Source organism: Leuciscus leuciscus (genome assembly GCF_965113295.1).
Source record: "Leuciscus leuciscus genome assembly, chromosome: 6".
Lineage (NCBI taxonomy): Eukaryota > Metazoa > Chordata > Actinopteri > Cypriniformes > Leuciscidae > Leuciscus > Leuciscus leuciscus.
Window position 1 is genome coordinate 31,356,704 of NC_138730.1, and position 16,895 is coordinate 31,373,598.

At 36.5% G+C, this 16,895-nt stretch overlaps 1 protein-coding gene across 1 annotated transcript; it reads left to right on the plus strand.

Moving 5' to 3' along the window:
• The first annotated feature begins 1,306 nt into the window (after positions 1-1,306).
• Positions 1,307-16,641, plus strand: cop1 (COP1 E3 ubiquitin ligase). The gene is made up of 20 exons (XM_082172654.1): positions 1,307-1,918; positions 3,720-3,779; positions 3,876-3,973; positions 4,146-4,210; positions 4,337-4,456; positions 5,101-5,169; positions 5,266-5,325; positions 6,995-7,086; positions 7,258-7,315; positions 7,427-7,541; positions 7,619-7,754; positions 9,024-9,167; positions 9,269-9,377; positions 10,346-10,427; positions 10,529-10,645; positions 10,720-10,837; positions 11,126-11,250; positions 11,990-12,150; positions 15,268-15,312; positions 15,500-16,641. Exons 1-20 carry the CDS (start codon positions 1,635-1,637, stop codon positions 15,515-15,517), a joined length of 2,076 nt encoding a protein of 691 aa, XP_082028780.1. The 5' UTR covers positions 1,307-1,634; the 3' UTR covers positions 15,518-16,641.
• Positions 16,642-16,895: the final 254 nt, after the last annotated feature.

Sequence of the window (16,895 nt, forward strand, 5' to 3'; positions counted from 1 at the left end):
CAACATGAGCTTGAGTAAATGATGACATAATTTTTATTTTTGGATGAAATATCCCTATGAAGTCTGATAGGATGGAGCCTCTGGTCAAAGATGTACCGATGACAGAGAGAAAGTATGGTACAAGATCAGAGAAGATATTTTGGATCAAGAGGGCAGGTGGTCACACTGTGGGTGGTAGAAAGCTTACCAGCTTCTACTCTGGCATGGTCTCAAAAAAGTCTGGATCAGAGTGGGTTGTGTATTCGGCTGTGGGCTACTGATGTTGACCACTTTGTTTTTGAAGTAGATGAAGATGTTCAACATCCTGACTACACTGCAAGGAAAGAGGTAAACAAAAAGTTGATGAGGAATGCAAAGGGGATTCAGCTGAACCCTTCGCTGCACTGCTTTCACAGACAAAAAACTCTGAACAGTCTAGCATTATGTGTCCGTGTTGGTTTACCAATCAATCAATCAATCAATCAATCAATCAATCAATCAATCAATCAATCAATCAATCAATACATCAATCAATCAATATCTATCTATCTATCTATCTATCTATCTATCTATCTATCTATCTATCTATCTATCTATCTGTCTGTCTGTCTGTCTGTCTGTCTGTCTGTCTGTCTGTCTATCTATCTATCTATCTATCTATCTATCTGAGAACACCAATATACCATATTGTATATTACACATTTGTTCAGCTAATTGTGACATGCCATGCCACATGTTTAGGGTTAGGGGTTGGTTAGGACAATATATCAATTAAACAACTACATCACACCTGAAAATTATAATAAAAATAGAGAATTGAAAAGTAGGCCTAAGTGATAAACAATAGTATAAACTGCTAATACATACATAAAAAATCCTAGAAATGGGGTCCTGAAACTGCAGCCTCCAGTATTGCAGGAATTCTGAAAGCTTTTGTGTTAGCACTGTACATATTTTAACAGGTGGTGTCTTTGAGAAGATTTAAACTCTGGTTTGTTAAACCTATAAAATAGAAAAAAAATTAAAACAACTAATCATGATTAGTCTCATGGTTTCTTTCAGTTTGTTTTAAGGAAAACCAAAACAAAGCCAACAAATTTGTTCTATAAAGTTGCGTCCATCTGTTTTTAACAACATAAGCTGCTGCCTAAGAACGACGGTGATGACTGTTTTGAATGATTTGATTTGACGGTTAACGTTAGGTAGTTGACAATAAGAATTTGAGAACCATTATTGAAGTTTGGATGGATTTTTTTGATTGATACCTGCAGTTTTTCTCCAAGCCAGTAGGTGCCGCTGAACTCCGAATCATACGAACGTTTCATTCGGGGAAGCTCTCGCGTGAACATCCTGCAAGACAGTGGATTGAAATTTCTAAAGCTCTCAGAGTTGTCAACAAGTCTCTGTGGAGCTGCATATCCACATTAGCATCGAGCTGACCCAATACAAACTTGCATGCTAAAGAGCCGTCTCATCTGTGCTCAAATAAGCGCTGTTCAGTGCTAGCAGTGCGCTTGCTGGAAGTTTCTGGCTATTTTCTCTCATCTGTGACGCTTTAGCCTGTTAGCGTACCTCCCACAGCCGCCCGGATGCGGTGAAGCCCCGCAGCTTTAGCTTCAGCTCTGGCCTTCCGACGTGCACGAGCGGCTTCAATCATGTCAAGCACTCGGCAGCAGCAGCCGTCCGGCGGTGCAGCGGGGTCCGTCCCCGGGACGAGCTCTGGGGGAATGAGCAGCAGCAGTGGCAGTGGAGCCGGTGGAGCGAACAGCGGGGGCAGCGGCGCTCAGAACGGTAACAGCTCGGGTAACGGGGTGTCCTCGCGGACTTTGGGCTCGGTAGCCGAGGGACAGAGTGCTCGACTGGCGTCTTCAAGCAGGAAAAGACCCCTGTACAACGGTCTGATCAATCCCTATGAGGACAAGAGTAACGATTTTGTATGGTAAGTCCCTGCAGAGGTCTAAATCCACTTGATAAAGAAGTAAGTTAACGTCTTCACTTTGTTTGTTTTGAACAATTTCCCACACGCGGGCTTAATTGCAGGTGTATCTGGCAAATCCTGTGATTTACCCAGCACTTCATTTAATTCCAAGGATAAAGTTAATTGATAATGGTCAACATAGTGTTAAAGGGGATAGTTCCCCCATGAAGGAAAATCTGTAATCGTGTACTACGTACCATATGTTGTTTCGGACCTGTATGATTATCTTTTTTTTTTTGTGTGTGTGTGTGTGCTGAGTACAAAATCAGATATTACATACCCGGTTTCACAGACAAGGTTTAAGCATAGTCTCGGACTAAAGTGCATGTTTGAGCTGTTTTAACTGAAAGCAAATTGCACTGGCATATCTTCAAACGTCATTGCCATTGTTTTGTCTCAAAATGCAAACTAGTAATACTTAATATTTTAGTATTATTTAATAGCTACTTACACGCCCTAATTGAACTAAGGCCTAATCCTGGCTTAATCTAAACCCTGTCTGTGAAGACAGGCCTGTACCATGATGGTAGTTGAACAAATTTAGGGTTGCAGGATTTTCGAGTTGACAAAACCAAACCAATCCAACCAGGCTTTGTTGGTACCATGATGCTGATCATCAACTTTCTCTGTCAACTCAGGCTTTGATCCTGAGTTTAGGTGTGACATCAGTAGCGAACAGCCAATCACATGCTGAGAAAGAATGAAACTGCGATTCATTTCTCACAAGAGAAGCAGCGCAATTCACTTATTAAATAAAAGTATTAAAATATAAAAAATTTAAACCAATTTACGCAGCAAGAAGAATATGGCTGTCTATGAAAGAGGACAACTAAAAGAAAAGGTCTCGCTACTGTATATCAGTGCAAGTAAAAGTTGTGAAGTTAGTTTATAGGTATAGAGAGAATTTAACTTTTAAGCTCACGTGTAGTCATTTTATAGCTTAATCTATTGATTCTAAAGCATATTTATATTACCTTTATATATTTATTCCTTTAAACTGTGTAAAAATAATTGATCAATTAAAATTGCATGTGTGATCGATTAATAATTACATAAATAATATCTAAATCATACAAAATTATTATTATAAATAAGTGTTACTTAAAGCCAGACAATTTTGTCTTTAAAAATCATTTGCTATGTAGTGACCTTTCATTTGGAGTAGAAACAGGTGGAGTGACTGTATCGCATCAGACATGTCACTTTGCTCACAGCTGATTGGTCCAAGTTCGGTTTGCAACCTCTTACCTGGAACATAACCAGCCCCGGACCAGGTTAGCCGCGGAGAGTAAGTTATGGTGACGAACACTGCTAAAAGCCAAACCACGTTAATGGGGCCTAAAGCCCAGGGTTAGCGCAAACTAAACTGAAACATACCTGGCTAGCCACCTAAACCGGCTTCATGGTATAGGCCTAGGCCCCAGGCCATAATGTTAGAAACTGACAAATTGTTGTCAAATGTGATTAATTGTTGTTAATGATTAACTTGTATATCTGACAAACTCAAAATAAACTTGACGCTTGTGGGTGTGTGTTCAAATAATTTTTATGCTTTACCCTTTCAATCAAAATTATGCTGATAATATAATTTGTGATGTGTAAAGATTGAAAATAATTTTTAATAGTGGTCTCAATACTTTTAAAACTCTACTGTATAATTCAAAACAACAGTCAAGTCTCAGCTTTGTGTTGATGTGTTAGAAAAGGGAAGCAAGCCTTGCATGTGTCATGATTCTTGTTTTTCTTCTTTTTTTCTTAACAGCCCTATATGTTTTGAGATGATAGAGGAAGCTCACATGACAAAGTGTGGCCACAGTTTCTGGTGAGAAGCACTTGTTCTCTAAACTGATCATTTATTGTATTTTCCAAACCATTTTATAAATTTTGATCAAATAATCATGTCTTCATTTCTATTCAGTTATAAATGTATACGCCAGAGTTTGGAGGACAGCAACAGATGCCCAAAATGCAATTATATCATTGACAATGTGGATCAACTTTACCCCAATTTCTTAGGTATGTGTATGCTAATGCATATCAGTTGTTTTTTGCATACTTGATGTCCTCAAACCTTATTGTTACCACATAAAATGTATATTTCTATATCAAGTAAGACATTTGGTTGATATTTTTTTTTTCAGTCTGAGAATTGCTTAGAAGATGATCTAATTCTCTAATTGTTTTTCAGTGAATGAACTGATCCTGAAACAAAAACAGAGATCTGAAGAGAAGCGTCTGAAACGAGATCATCCTGTATGTGCACCAAGCTCACCATTTGTATAATCAGTGGGAGCTTCTTAAACAAATTTTATTGGCTTTTGCAGATAATTTGTAGCACCAAAAAATTGTCTTATTGTTCGTTTCATATGCTGTTTATAGAATGGAACCAAATGGCAGGTTTTCCAAGACGTCCTTGGTGCAGATCAAGAGAATATGGATTTAGCCAATGTCAACTACATATTAGAGTACCTGATGCAAAAAAAGAAACAACTGGAGGCGGTTGGTATACTTACAGATAATATTACTGTTGCTTGATGCATCACTTCTGGGTTCTTCAGACACCCTGGGAATAGCCGTTTTATATTAGCGTTTCATTCATATTCAGCTTAAACTGACTGAAAAGTGCTGTCTATGGTGTTGAAACACCTAGGATTGGTAGAGATTGGTATTCTGTAGATTTCGTTTTTGGTGGATAAAAATAAACCCACATTTGACACATTGTTCACTCAAGCCCTAATTTTACAAACCACTGTTTTTAAATTCCAAAGTGTAACTGCTGTGACAAATATAAGGCCAAATAAACCACAAACCACTATTTTACCACCGCAGCATGGCACATACTGAGTTCTTGTGAAGGAATATACATTGGTCAAAACCTGCAGTTAGTAAGTCTGATCAATGTCAAAGGTTAGATGTGATCAATTTATATAAACTTTTTATTAAAACTTAATCAGCATTATATAATGCTTAAAGCTGCTTGTGTGAAGAGCCTGGAAGCGTTGCTGATTATCGTGATACGCTATAATAATTTGTCTTATAAAGGAAAACAAAAGGAACACAACCCCCCTCCCACCCCCTGCTGTGTGACTCATAAAGACCAATTGCTCATCTGTTGCTGATCTTTCACTGATCTCTGTTCACAGGAATCACAAGCTGCTCAGCGCCAGATCTTAATGGAATTCCTGAAAGAAGCCAGAAGAAATAAAAGAGAGGTTTAGCCACCATCTATTTTTAAAATATTGAATAATGCAGAGTTGACAGCTATGAGGTCATTAACTCATAAAGTCTCCCTGTCTTTACTTCAACAGCAACTGGAGCAGTTACAAAAAGAACTGAACTTTTTGGAAGAGGATATCAAACGAGTTGAGGTCAGTTTAGTATGTTTTGTCAAACAGCCAGAATTGTCAGAGACAGGAATTTTTTTTTTTTAAGGTCTAGCATAGAGATGTTTTGTATTTTTCTAAGGACATTTTCACACCTGGGTTGTTTGGAGCATTTGTTTCGGAACCTGGTGCGTTTTTCTCCCTTAGTTCGGTTAATTTAGGCATACATGAACACGGCAATTGTGCTTGAATCCGTACCAAAACAATCGATCCGAGACCGCCTGAACGAGGTGGTCAAGGCTGATTGAAAATGAATTCTGGGGCGGTTTGGTTGAGGTGAGAAAGCAATCTGACCCAACGGTCCAAGCAGTATCATAATTCATAACGGGAAATGTTATATAAATGCAGCAGTGTCTGATTCTGTTTTTGTGGTTGAAAACCAAAGCCTCTTCATCTATGTAATTGCTCTTCTCCATGCATTGCAAGAATTCTGCCCCAACGAAGCCTTGATTCCCGCTCTAACTGCATTCTAAATTATATATATATATATATATATATATATATGAAGAGTTCAGATGCAAAAGCCTCTAAATGCCATCTGAAATTTTCTTATAGAATGATCATTTTTATCAAGCTCGTATATTTAAATCCAATAATTTCACTTAAATGGCAATGAAGATTACCTATTAATTGTCATTTAAGTGAAATTACTGAACTTAAATATACAAGCTTGATAAAAATGATCATTCTATAAGAAAATTTCAGATGGCATTTAGAGGCTTTTGCATCTGAACTCTTCATATATATATATATATATATATATATATATATATATATATATATATCTCAATCTAATTAAATGTAAATAAATTATCAGTCAGAGCGGGAATCAAGGCTACATTCATATAAGTGTTTGCGTGTGTCACGACATCTACAGATAAAGCCACAATAAGCCCGCAAAGCAAACTTGTTACTTGTTGGTGACAGGTGAACTCTGACCAATAACGGGACAATTTTACTCACATGTGATTTGCCTAAACACATTTTGGTATGCTTTGAAATGTTGCCTTGTGAAAGCAAAGCAAATTGAACCAAGGAGAAAATGCAACATTATTACAAATGAAGTCCCTTTTTCGGAACAAAGAAAACGATCTATGGGTGTGAAAAGTAATATATTTATATATACGATTATACACCACTGTTCAAACTTTTAGAGCTGGTAAGGTTTTTTTTAAATGCTTTTGAAGGAAGTCTTATTTACTATTTGATAAAAAATATAGTAAAAACAAGAGTGAAATGCCATTACAATTTCATTGTATTTATTTCTATTTGAATATTTTTTTAAAGTGTAATTTATTACTATGACGGCAAAGCTGAATTTTCAGCAGTCATTACTCCAGTCTTCAGTGTCACATGATCTTCAGAAATCATTCTAATATTCTGATTTGCTGTTCAGGAAACATTTGTTATGATCAATGTTGAAAAAGTTATACTGCTGAATAATTTTGTGGAGATTTGCAATATGTTTTTAAGATTCCTTTGAATAGAAAGTCCAAAGCAACAGCATTTATTTTAATTACAAAATCTTTTGTAATATAAATTTATACTGTCACTTATGATCAGTTTAATGTGTCTTTTGCTGAATGAAAGTGTCACTGACCTTCACGTTTTGAACAGTTGTGTATATCTGATGCAAATGATTATTTTTTTTAAGGAAATGAGCGGTATGTACTCACCAGTGAGTGACATGGACCCCAATTTAGACAGTACTGTACCCCAGTTTGAAGCTCCCTCACCTGCACCCAGGTAAGACTGCGTTTTATATTGCAGGTGCACGCAGTATTTTTTTTTCCTCATTAAAAAGTATTTCACGCAAAGAAATTAGTCATTTCTACACACATAAGATACTAACCTAATTATTGACATTTACGCAGTATTTTTGCATTAAAAAAATTATAATCTTGTTTCTGTCTACAGCAGTAGCATAATAGACCCCCCAGAATACATTCAGCCCCCTTTTGGTGGAAGCTCGCAGGTAACTTGTTTTTGTTGTTGTTTTTCATGAATTGTTCCCGTTTGCTGTTATAGCTGGTTAATATCCCTTGGAGTAATGCTGATATTCACTGTTTATTGTTATTACTTTTAGGGTAAAAGACAAACATGGTACAACAGCACTCTGGCGTCGCGGCGGAAGAGACTGACGGCACACTTTGAGGATCTAGAGCAGTGTTATTTCTCCAATAGGATGTCTCGCATAACGGGTTGGTTAATTCAAACCAATACTGTTTATTAAAAAAAAGTAATACTGTTATTACACAATCGCTTTTCTTGGTAATAGATGACAGCAGGACTGTTAACCAGCTGGATGATTTCATGGAGTGTCTGTCAAAATTTACCCGTTACAACTCTGTGAGGCCTCTGGCCACCCTCTCCTACGCTAGTGACCTCTATAATGGCTCCAGTATTGTGTCCAGGTAAGGTTGCAAATACTTAATTGAAGCGGGTTAAGACCACACGTTGTTGGACTTCAATCTTTGTTCGGTTCCTTTTCTGAAGTAACCAGCAGAGGGTAGTATTGTATTACTGAATAACATCACAGATACTGACTGAGCATTTTGAAGACTATCTGTTTTCCAAAAGTTGGAATTGTGACCTATTTCGAGGTGTGCTTTAGTGTATATCCAATTTTGTTAAAATTTATATTTTATTTTTATAATAGATAATTTCTCATGATCTCCATCCTAATGCTTCTCATTAATCAGTCATTAATTACAGTCTTCTAAACCTTAAGTACAACATAACACCTTGACAGTTCTCAGCTTATTTATTGTTGAAATTAATAGCTTGTGGTTTAATGGTGAATCAGATGTTAATTCAAAACCACTACGGCTGATAAATTGAGTGAGTGAGCCAGGTAGGCTGATTTGTTCGGCTTATTTATAAATTGCTTTGACAGATTCATTAAAAACAAAACAAAAACAAATAAATTGGACTACATTTCTCGCTGTATGCTTGTTGTTTTGAGCTACCAGCTAGGACATTGTCTGAGAACAAGATTCAGGCTATTTATTGGGGGGAAAGAAATTAATACTATAAAAGATTTTGACTAAATGCACTTTTGATCAGTTCTTTTCATCAAAAAATCCTGAAAAAAGTATCTCTGTTTCCACAAAAATATTGAGCTGCACAACTGTTTTCATCATTGATAATAGAAAGTGTTACTTGCACATGTTAATGTTAAGCGGCATATTAGAATGATTTCTGGATGTGATGAAGACTGTTATGACAAAAGGAATAAATAGGAATTAAAATAGTAATAAAAAAGTAAAAGGAATAAATTACATTTAAAAATATAGGAAGTTATTTTAAAATGTAATCATATTTCTCTCTATATGTGTGTGTATATATACAGTATATATATATATATATATAATTTAAAAAAAAAAAATTATGTAAAACTTTTAAACAATAGTGTATATTTCATGGGGTACTTGTTCAGATTTAACTGCAGGAAACACTATCCGAGTTCTTTCTTATCGGCTTTCATCAAACACACATTTTTTCAGACATCCTTGTATCTGATATACTAAGCGGCTGAGAGGCTGTTTTGATGCATTACAGCTCTTGTCTCTTTCAGTGTCCATGTTTGAGTGGAAGTAGAGCAGATAATGAGCATGCCACAGTCAGAAGAACTCACTGTGCTAACACTTGTTCTGTCTCCTCTCTTTTCCCCTCTTTTGCAGCATTGAGTTTGACCGTGACTGTGATTACTTTGCCATTGCCGGTGTCACTAAGAAAATTAAAGTGTTTGAATACGGCACTGTGATCCAGGATGCTGTGGACATTCATTATCCTGTCAACGAGATGACATGTAACTCCAAAATTAGGTATAAAGAGTATCTGAAACCAGGGGTTGGCCTGAATGTTCTTGGTGGATTATGCAGTGGCATAACAGTTTCACATTTTCTTCTGTCTTGTCTCTTTCCAGCTGTATCAGCTGGAGTAGCTACCACAAAAATCTGTTGGCGAGCAGTGACTATGAGGGGACTGTCATTCTTTGGGATGGGTTCACGGGGCAGAGGTCAAAGGTCTACCAGGTACCCTTATGTGTAGGGCTGCACCAGATGACATTCATTATTCTTGTACCCCTTTCAGTAGGAGAGCAATTTATTGCATTTTCCTTATTAACTCAAAAACTATTACAGATCTACATGTCATATTTTGTTGTAAGAAACATACATGTATTGCAAAAATCTCTTATGCTCACCAAGGATGCATTTGTTTTATTTAAATATACATACAGAAATAAACAGTAATATTTTGAAATATTAAAGTAACACTTCTATTTTAATATAATATGTAATTCCTATGATAGCAAAGCTGATTTTTCAGCTGCCATCACGCCAATCTTTAGTCACATGATCCTTCAGAAATGATTCTAATATACTGATTTGGTGCTCAAGAAACATTTCTTATTATTATCAAAATTAAAACCAGTTGTGCTGCTTAATATTTTTGTGGAAAACATGGTAAAAAATAGTTTTTTTTTTTATGAATAGAAAGTTCAAAAGAATATAAATATTTTGTAACAGTAAAAATGCTTTTATTGTGATCTTTATTCAATTTAATTTGTCCTTGCTCAATAAAAGTATTATTTTTTCATAAAAAAAAAAAATCATACTGACCCCAACATTTGTTTTGATCAGTGATTAATTTGATTATTTTCTTCAATTAATGAGGTAAAAAAGAATAAATCATTTTCTGTATATACTATGAAAACATGTATACATAAACATATTCTAAACAATGTGCAAATTAAAGGATATAAAAATAATACATATGAATGTACTGTAGGCTATGTAATAGCACATTGTGCTATTTTTTTATTTTTATTATTAAAACAGAAGCACAAACTAGTTGTATCAATTGGATTAGCTGTTGCAGCCTAAAATATATTTACTTTGAGCTGTGGGTTCATTTTGAATTTGATATGCAATATAACACATGTCGTGTGTAATTTGGAATTCCTTTAGACTTAATCTAAGTTAGATTTTGATTTTCACAGGAGCATGAAAAGCGGTGTTGGAGTGTCGATTTCAACCTCATGGATCCAAAGCTCTTAGCATCGGGATCAGATGATGCAAAAGGTATTTTTGCAACTGAACTGTTCCGATCTAGTTATTTGATTTGGGATTCTTTCAGAGATATTCTTCTATACATACTTATGAATACACTCTCTTTATCCTAGTCAAGTTGTGGTCCACCAACCTGGACAATTCAGTAGCCAGCATTGAAGCGAAGGCTAATGTATGCTGTGTCAAATTCAGTCCATCCTCTCGATATCACCTTGCCTTTGGTTGTGCAGGTACATAATTCATTTGAATCGATCTATTAAAAGTTTTACTTCCCGCAATAATCGTAATTCTAAATCCTTTCCAGACCACTGTGTGCACTACTATGACCTGAGAAACACTAAGCAGCCCATCATGGTTTTCAAAGGCCACAGGAAAGCAGTGTCCTACGCCAAGTTTGTAAATGGAGAAGAAATTGTGTCTGCGTATGTATACACTGAAAATTCTTGAACTTTTTCTTTTATCAGTGGAAAATGCATGTCATGGTTACTACCTATATTGTACATTGTACCACGATACTTAAACAAAACATCCACTTTTGGAACAGTAGCGGTTTACAGTGTTACAAAAATATTGTTTATAAATTTCCTAATCTTTAAATCAACTAGAACTATGATCCAAACCGTACCATTAGAAATTTGATCTGTTGCACCACTAATTACAAACAACTTTTGAGTTAATTCAACATTAAAGTTACATTTTGACATCCCCAGCTCAACGGACAGCCAGCTGAAACTCTGGAATGTGAACAAGCCTCATTGTTTGCGCTCCTTCAAAGGCCACATCAACGAGAAGAACTTTGTGGGTCTGGCATCTAATGGAGACTATGTAGCATGTGGTGAGTGGCACTATGAAAAATTGATTAAAGGAACACGGCAACTTTTTGGGACTTTAGCTTATTCACCATATCCCCCAGAGTTAGATAAGTGCATACATACCCTTTTCATCTCTGTGCATGCCGTAACTCTGTCTGACGCATCCACCGCTAGCCTAGCTTAGCACAAAGTCTAGAGGTAAACGGCTCCAGCTAGCATACTGCTCCCAATAAGTGACAAAATAACGCCAACATTTTCCTATTTACATGTTGTGATTTGTATAGTCACAGCGTGTAATAACAAGGTCACATGAGACACAGCCATCTTCTAACAGTATACATACTGGGAACTATATTCTCAGAAGGTGAAGCACTGCTACTTCTGCAGAGTGATTTACTAGCTGGAGCCATTTACCTCCAGTCTTTGTGCTAAGCTAGGCTAGCGGTGGGTGCGTCAGACAAAGTTACGGCACGCACGGAGATGAAAGGGGTATGTATGGACTTATCTAACTCTGCGGGATACGGTGAATAAGTTAAAGTCCCAAAAAGTTGGTGTGTTCCTTTAATTTTTTTAAACTTTTGGCACAAAACAAGCTGAGTTAGTTTATAATCAAAGCTGTGATAATGCTGTTTGATTTAAACTTCCTCTGATCATTCAAATCAGTTTATTATTTAAAAAAAAGGAGAATAAAACTAAATTTTACACTGTAATAATTTATGTGGTGTAAAAACTATAATAGTGCTCTCACTTCATACCCCACAGGAAGTGAAAACAACTCACTGTACTTGTACTACAAGGGGCTCTCTAAGACGCTGCTGACTTTCAAGTTTGACACTGTGAAGAGTGTGTTAGACAAGGACAAGAAGGAGGACGACACCAATGAATTTGTCAGTGCTGTGTGCTGGCGAGCTCTACCTGATGGGGTATGATTCGGTCTTCTCTCACTCACATTTACATGATAAATCACTCTTCTAGAACCAACAGTAGAACATGACCTGGTAGGGCCATGGGGGCACATGGGGACAGTAGAACTGAACTGGTTGGTACATCAAGGACAAGTAATAGCAGGGTAGAATAGAGCAGTGGGTTGGGAGAAGGTTGGTGTGCATCCGCTTTCAGAAATCCATGCTTATTAAACCCACACTCCTCTGCTTCACTGTCTAAATAGTGTGGTTTGCAGGAAAAGGCATTGCTATAAAGTCATATTTTAGCCCATGGCTAATTTACCATTTGAAGTGCTGTATTTATTAACCAAGAAGATTTATAATGTTTGCTCTCCTCTTTAGGAGGAGGACCAAACATGGATGTCACGATCACAACATTTTGTGATTAATGATTTAATTGTCTTGGCTTTCTTTAAGAATTTGTAGGCAAATTTCACAGGGTCACAATAATATGAAAGTTTTTTTGTTGTTGTTTGTTTTCTTTTTCTTCAATTTTGAAATATTTACTAATGTTTAAAATATGTCTCTTTAGGATGCTTTAGTTTTTAGTTTTCCGAACACGGCCAAACTGAATGATGTATTATAGCAATATAATATTGATGATGATGATTATTATTATTATTATAATAGAACATTAGAATGTTATTATGGAACAGTGATAGATTTCTATCCTATGATCTTACTTGCGTAATTTCAAGGCAGCCCTATTCAATTGGTGAACCTTCATTTCGGATGATGGAAGACCTTTCAGTTTCTGTGGGTTTTTTTTTTTTCCCGTTTTTTCATATATTCTTTATTCTGTCATCTTTCATCGAGAGTAAGTGGGTCATTTTTTTTTTTCACTTTTTTTTTTTTCACATCTTATCAAGCAAAATTCAAAATTCGCTGACACATTCCCAGTTGATTTGGTGTGCTCGCACAACTCAATAGACATAAAAATTAGCAATTTCTGTTTTCACTTAGGGCTGTGACGGTATGGGATTTTTTTCTTACCGCGGTGAAGAAGCAACAAATCTCGCGGTTTGGCGGTTAACCGACATAACCCCATTCCCCCGCGGCCGCATCACACACTGCAGACGCGATCAAGATCGCATGTAGCTTGTAAATGACAATGGAAATGAATAATCATAAAGCAGTATTCTTTATAAAAAAAAATAAAAAAATTAACATTTATATTAAATTGTAAATAGTAATAATGAACTATTAATTAAGTAGCCTTAAGGCCGGCAACACACTGGCTGCGTGGTGTGAGTGTGGCGTTTCTGTTGCGTGTCAGCTGTGTGGCTTTTTCTATGACTTTGCACATCAGAAACAGCGCTGCTGCTGCTAGGTGACATATAAGCCTCATTGGTGATATATTCGACATATGGGGAGAGAGTTGTGGAAGGCCTATACTTAATGTTAAACAAATATATAGCAGCAAAGACAGCGTCGGCAGTATTGACGGCAAAATAGGCTACAGAATATTTCGTTCTGTATTGACAGGTGCAATATTTGAAAATCAATAATTTTTTTTTTTAATTACATTTATATCTGCATTTATGTCAAAACCTTAACTTTCAAACATCAAAATGTAATTTATTAATATGTATTTGTCAAAATGACATACAAACATCTTTTCCTATTCTATTTTGCCAGGAAACGCTTCCAACAGGCTTGCGTGTCGCGTGAAAAATAGGCGTCGGTTCTATTTCTAGCATGCACGCGTTTTCCGCGCGGCTCGTGCCGCAACTGAGACGCGCGTCTCACGCAGGCAATGTGCGAGCTCTAACCTGCTAACATGGGAGCCGAAATAAAAATGGACATGCCACGCAGCCAGTGTGTCGCCGACCTAAGGTAGGTGTGCTGCACTTAAGTCCAGCAAACGCCACAGGATGGTTAATTTTTCTAAGATGTGGTCTTAAGTTAGTGGTATTTCCTCGCGAGACGGATAGTTTTGTGCGACAAATACGGCATATTGCCTTGTCCAAATTCACCGGCTTCCCCTTAATTGTCACCTGCCTCAAAGGCGACACAATATTTGGCTTAGACACTAGATTCGTGGCTATTTTTTTAATCATTCGGCTAGCGCTGTCAACTGTTATTGCCTATACCACATAAGAGAGATCGCTACTTGCAATTAAAATCTAACTCCAACTGTTTACGTTATGCTTGTCTTTTATGCCTGTGTTTGTTTGTATTTAATTGAACATTATCTGTAAACATCACACAACCTAGCAGTTAATTAATAATAATCAGACACACACAAAAAAATAAATCCCCCATATGTTTAACGGACTGTCCCTCCCTTGCATGTGCAGGAAGCGTTTTTTTTTTTTCTCCAGAAGCCCTTGAACATGGGACTCGCAGAATACAGTTAATTATAAGCAAATATTAATGTGTTTATAGTTCATATCACACACCATATGCACTCCTGTAACTTTCAAAAAAAAAAAGAAAAAAAAAGTGCGGTGATGACCTCACACCGCGGTAGGCATCTCATTAACGCGATATTGCGGTGTTGCGGTTATCGTCACACCCCTATATAATTTATTATATATTTTATTATAGAATGCCTCTATGCCATTAAAATTGAAAATGCGCAGGAATTGTGGTTTCCCATAGAATTAACATGCAAGTAATTTTGATCAAGCCTAATCAGCTCAGAAATCTTAGAAAATGCAAAATGTGGATTCATGCTGTGCCTGATTTATCAAGCTGAAACCCCCATGTAAACATTTACGTCTGCTTCCAGATCCCTTGTGTATTACGTACCTTTTATACTTGACATTTTCCCAGAGAAAAAAAAACCAAACACAATAATTGTGTGCAAAACCAATGTGCTGACCAGACTGAATTTCTGCTTAGTGTCTTGGTCTTAATTAATTGCCTTTCTCATCCGTACATAAATTATGTAGAAGTAAAATGTCAAGGCCTTTTTGTGAACGTATAACAATAATGAAGCGCAAACTGAGATTGAGTCTGGAATGACCGGGATGGTTTATGCCAAATATTCCAGACAGGCAAATACATTGTCAGACCACCTTCCCACCCGAGATTCAACCAAATAATGTTTGCCACATTCTGTCAATGTACTTTCTCTGTTTTGGTTCTCAGGAGTCAAATGTGTTGATTGCAGCCAACAGTCAAGGAACAATCAAGGTGAGTTGTACTGCAAAACAAGCTAAATGGCTACATACAGGTCGATATTTACTGCTAAGAGCTCTATTAGTAAAACCAGTAGGATCTGTAGTCACAGTTTTGGAATATTGCATCCATTTCTCAAAACTCTAAATTGATACTAAGCATGAATTGTGCCCTACAAATGTTTCTCCCCCCATTTCTGAAGGTACTTGAGCTGGTCTGAAGGTCCACTCGAATCAGTCGTCGGAGCCTACTAAAGAACTGTTGCTTCACTGGCTGGTTGATGGAAGGATGCTAAAGCTGGACAAAACTGAAGCAAACATTTCCAAGGAAACAACCAGCAGAACTGGTTTTTATCAGCATTATATTTGTAAAAGACTCGATCATTCTGCATCGTCATACTATCACTGTATGTGAAATGTTGAGGTGAGGACCTGTTTGTGCTGACAGGGAGACGAGAGTGAATGCCTTTTTGAATAAATTGTTGAATAAAGGTATTAACAAGTTATTGGTGAATAACTGAACATCTTTAATGTGGAGGGGAAGAAACCGTCTCAAGCGAAACTGGTTTTAAACCTTTACTAGAGGTAATTCTAGCCAGAACAAGAGCTATGAGGCGTTTTAAGGCCAAAGCACAAGACCATAACACAATGAAATACTTTTTGTTCTATAAATTAGCTGTCTTTGATTCTTTCGAGCCTGTTGTATCCATTTACTTGTTTGTATTGTTTTTTGATAAACTGTCTGTTTATCCATAAAATATGTGTAAGCTTTGGCATATTCCGATGGTCTCCCCAAATTAAATTGCAGGACTTTCTTTAGCTTTTCTGTTGGTTAAGTGGATGTCTATATCAAGGGTATTTTTTTAGGTATTCATAATATACTCTTAATTTGGTATTTACCACATTCTGAAATTATTTAATTATCGTAAAGTCCCAGGAAGTCATATACTCAGACAACCTTTGCATGAGGTTCTTCTCAGTTTTTCCAAGTTTTCAAGATTTAATATTTGACTGTCTTTATTCACTATGATGCGCGGGGCTCTTCCACATGGTCACAACTGATCAAACATGGACTAAATTATAACTCGTCAAGGCTTAATGACACTATGTATACTTCATTGGGATTATTTAACATCACCCATAACATTGCTGCTCTTTCATCTTCTTGTACAAGTGTTATTTATTTTAATAATTTATAGAAATTGTGTGAACATTGGACCCATAATAGCCTTTAGGTTTCAAGCTTTATTCGTAAGTCCTCTGTTGCATCTCAGTAATTCTGTTTGTTTATTTACTCATTTTAACATTCATTTGAATGAATAAATGATTTTCTCCCCTTTGGTTATATACTGTGTTTATCTTTGCATTTATGCGTTTGAATGTATTTCGACTGTAATATTAGAAAACACAAGTTTCAAACACTTTCTATTGCAGACACATTTTCATCAGGGTAAATTTACTGCCTACTATTTCCACTGTATTATAAAGTAGTTTCCTGGCTATGTAGAAGACAAGCAGTGACATGATTAGAAGATAACTGCATTTGCAGTTATGGGTTTGGGTTGTTCTTGCTATGCAGTACATTTTATATCCCAGTCA

Bases quoted from the DNA above. Each gene is read 5' to 3' on its own strand.
- cop1 (XM_082172654.1), top strand. From the start codon at position 1,635: ATGTCAAGCACTCGGCAGCAGCAGCCGTCCGGCGGTGCAGCGGGGTCC. The intron at 7,316-7,426 runs GTAACTTGTTTT...TATTACTTTTAG, and splicing joins CTTTTGGTGGAAGCTCGCAG to GGTAAAAGACAAACATGGTA. The intron at 10,838-11,125 runs GTATGTATACAC...TGACATCCCCAG, and splicing joins GGAGAAGAAATTGTGTCTGC to CTCAACGGACAGCCAGCTGA.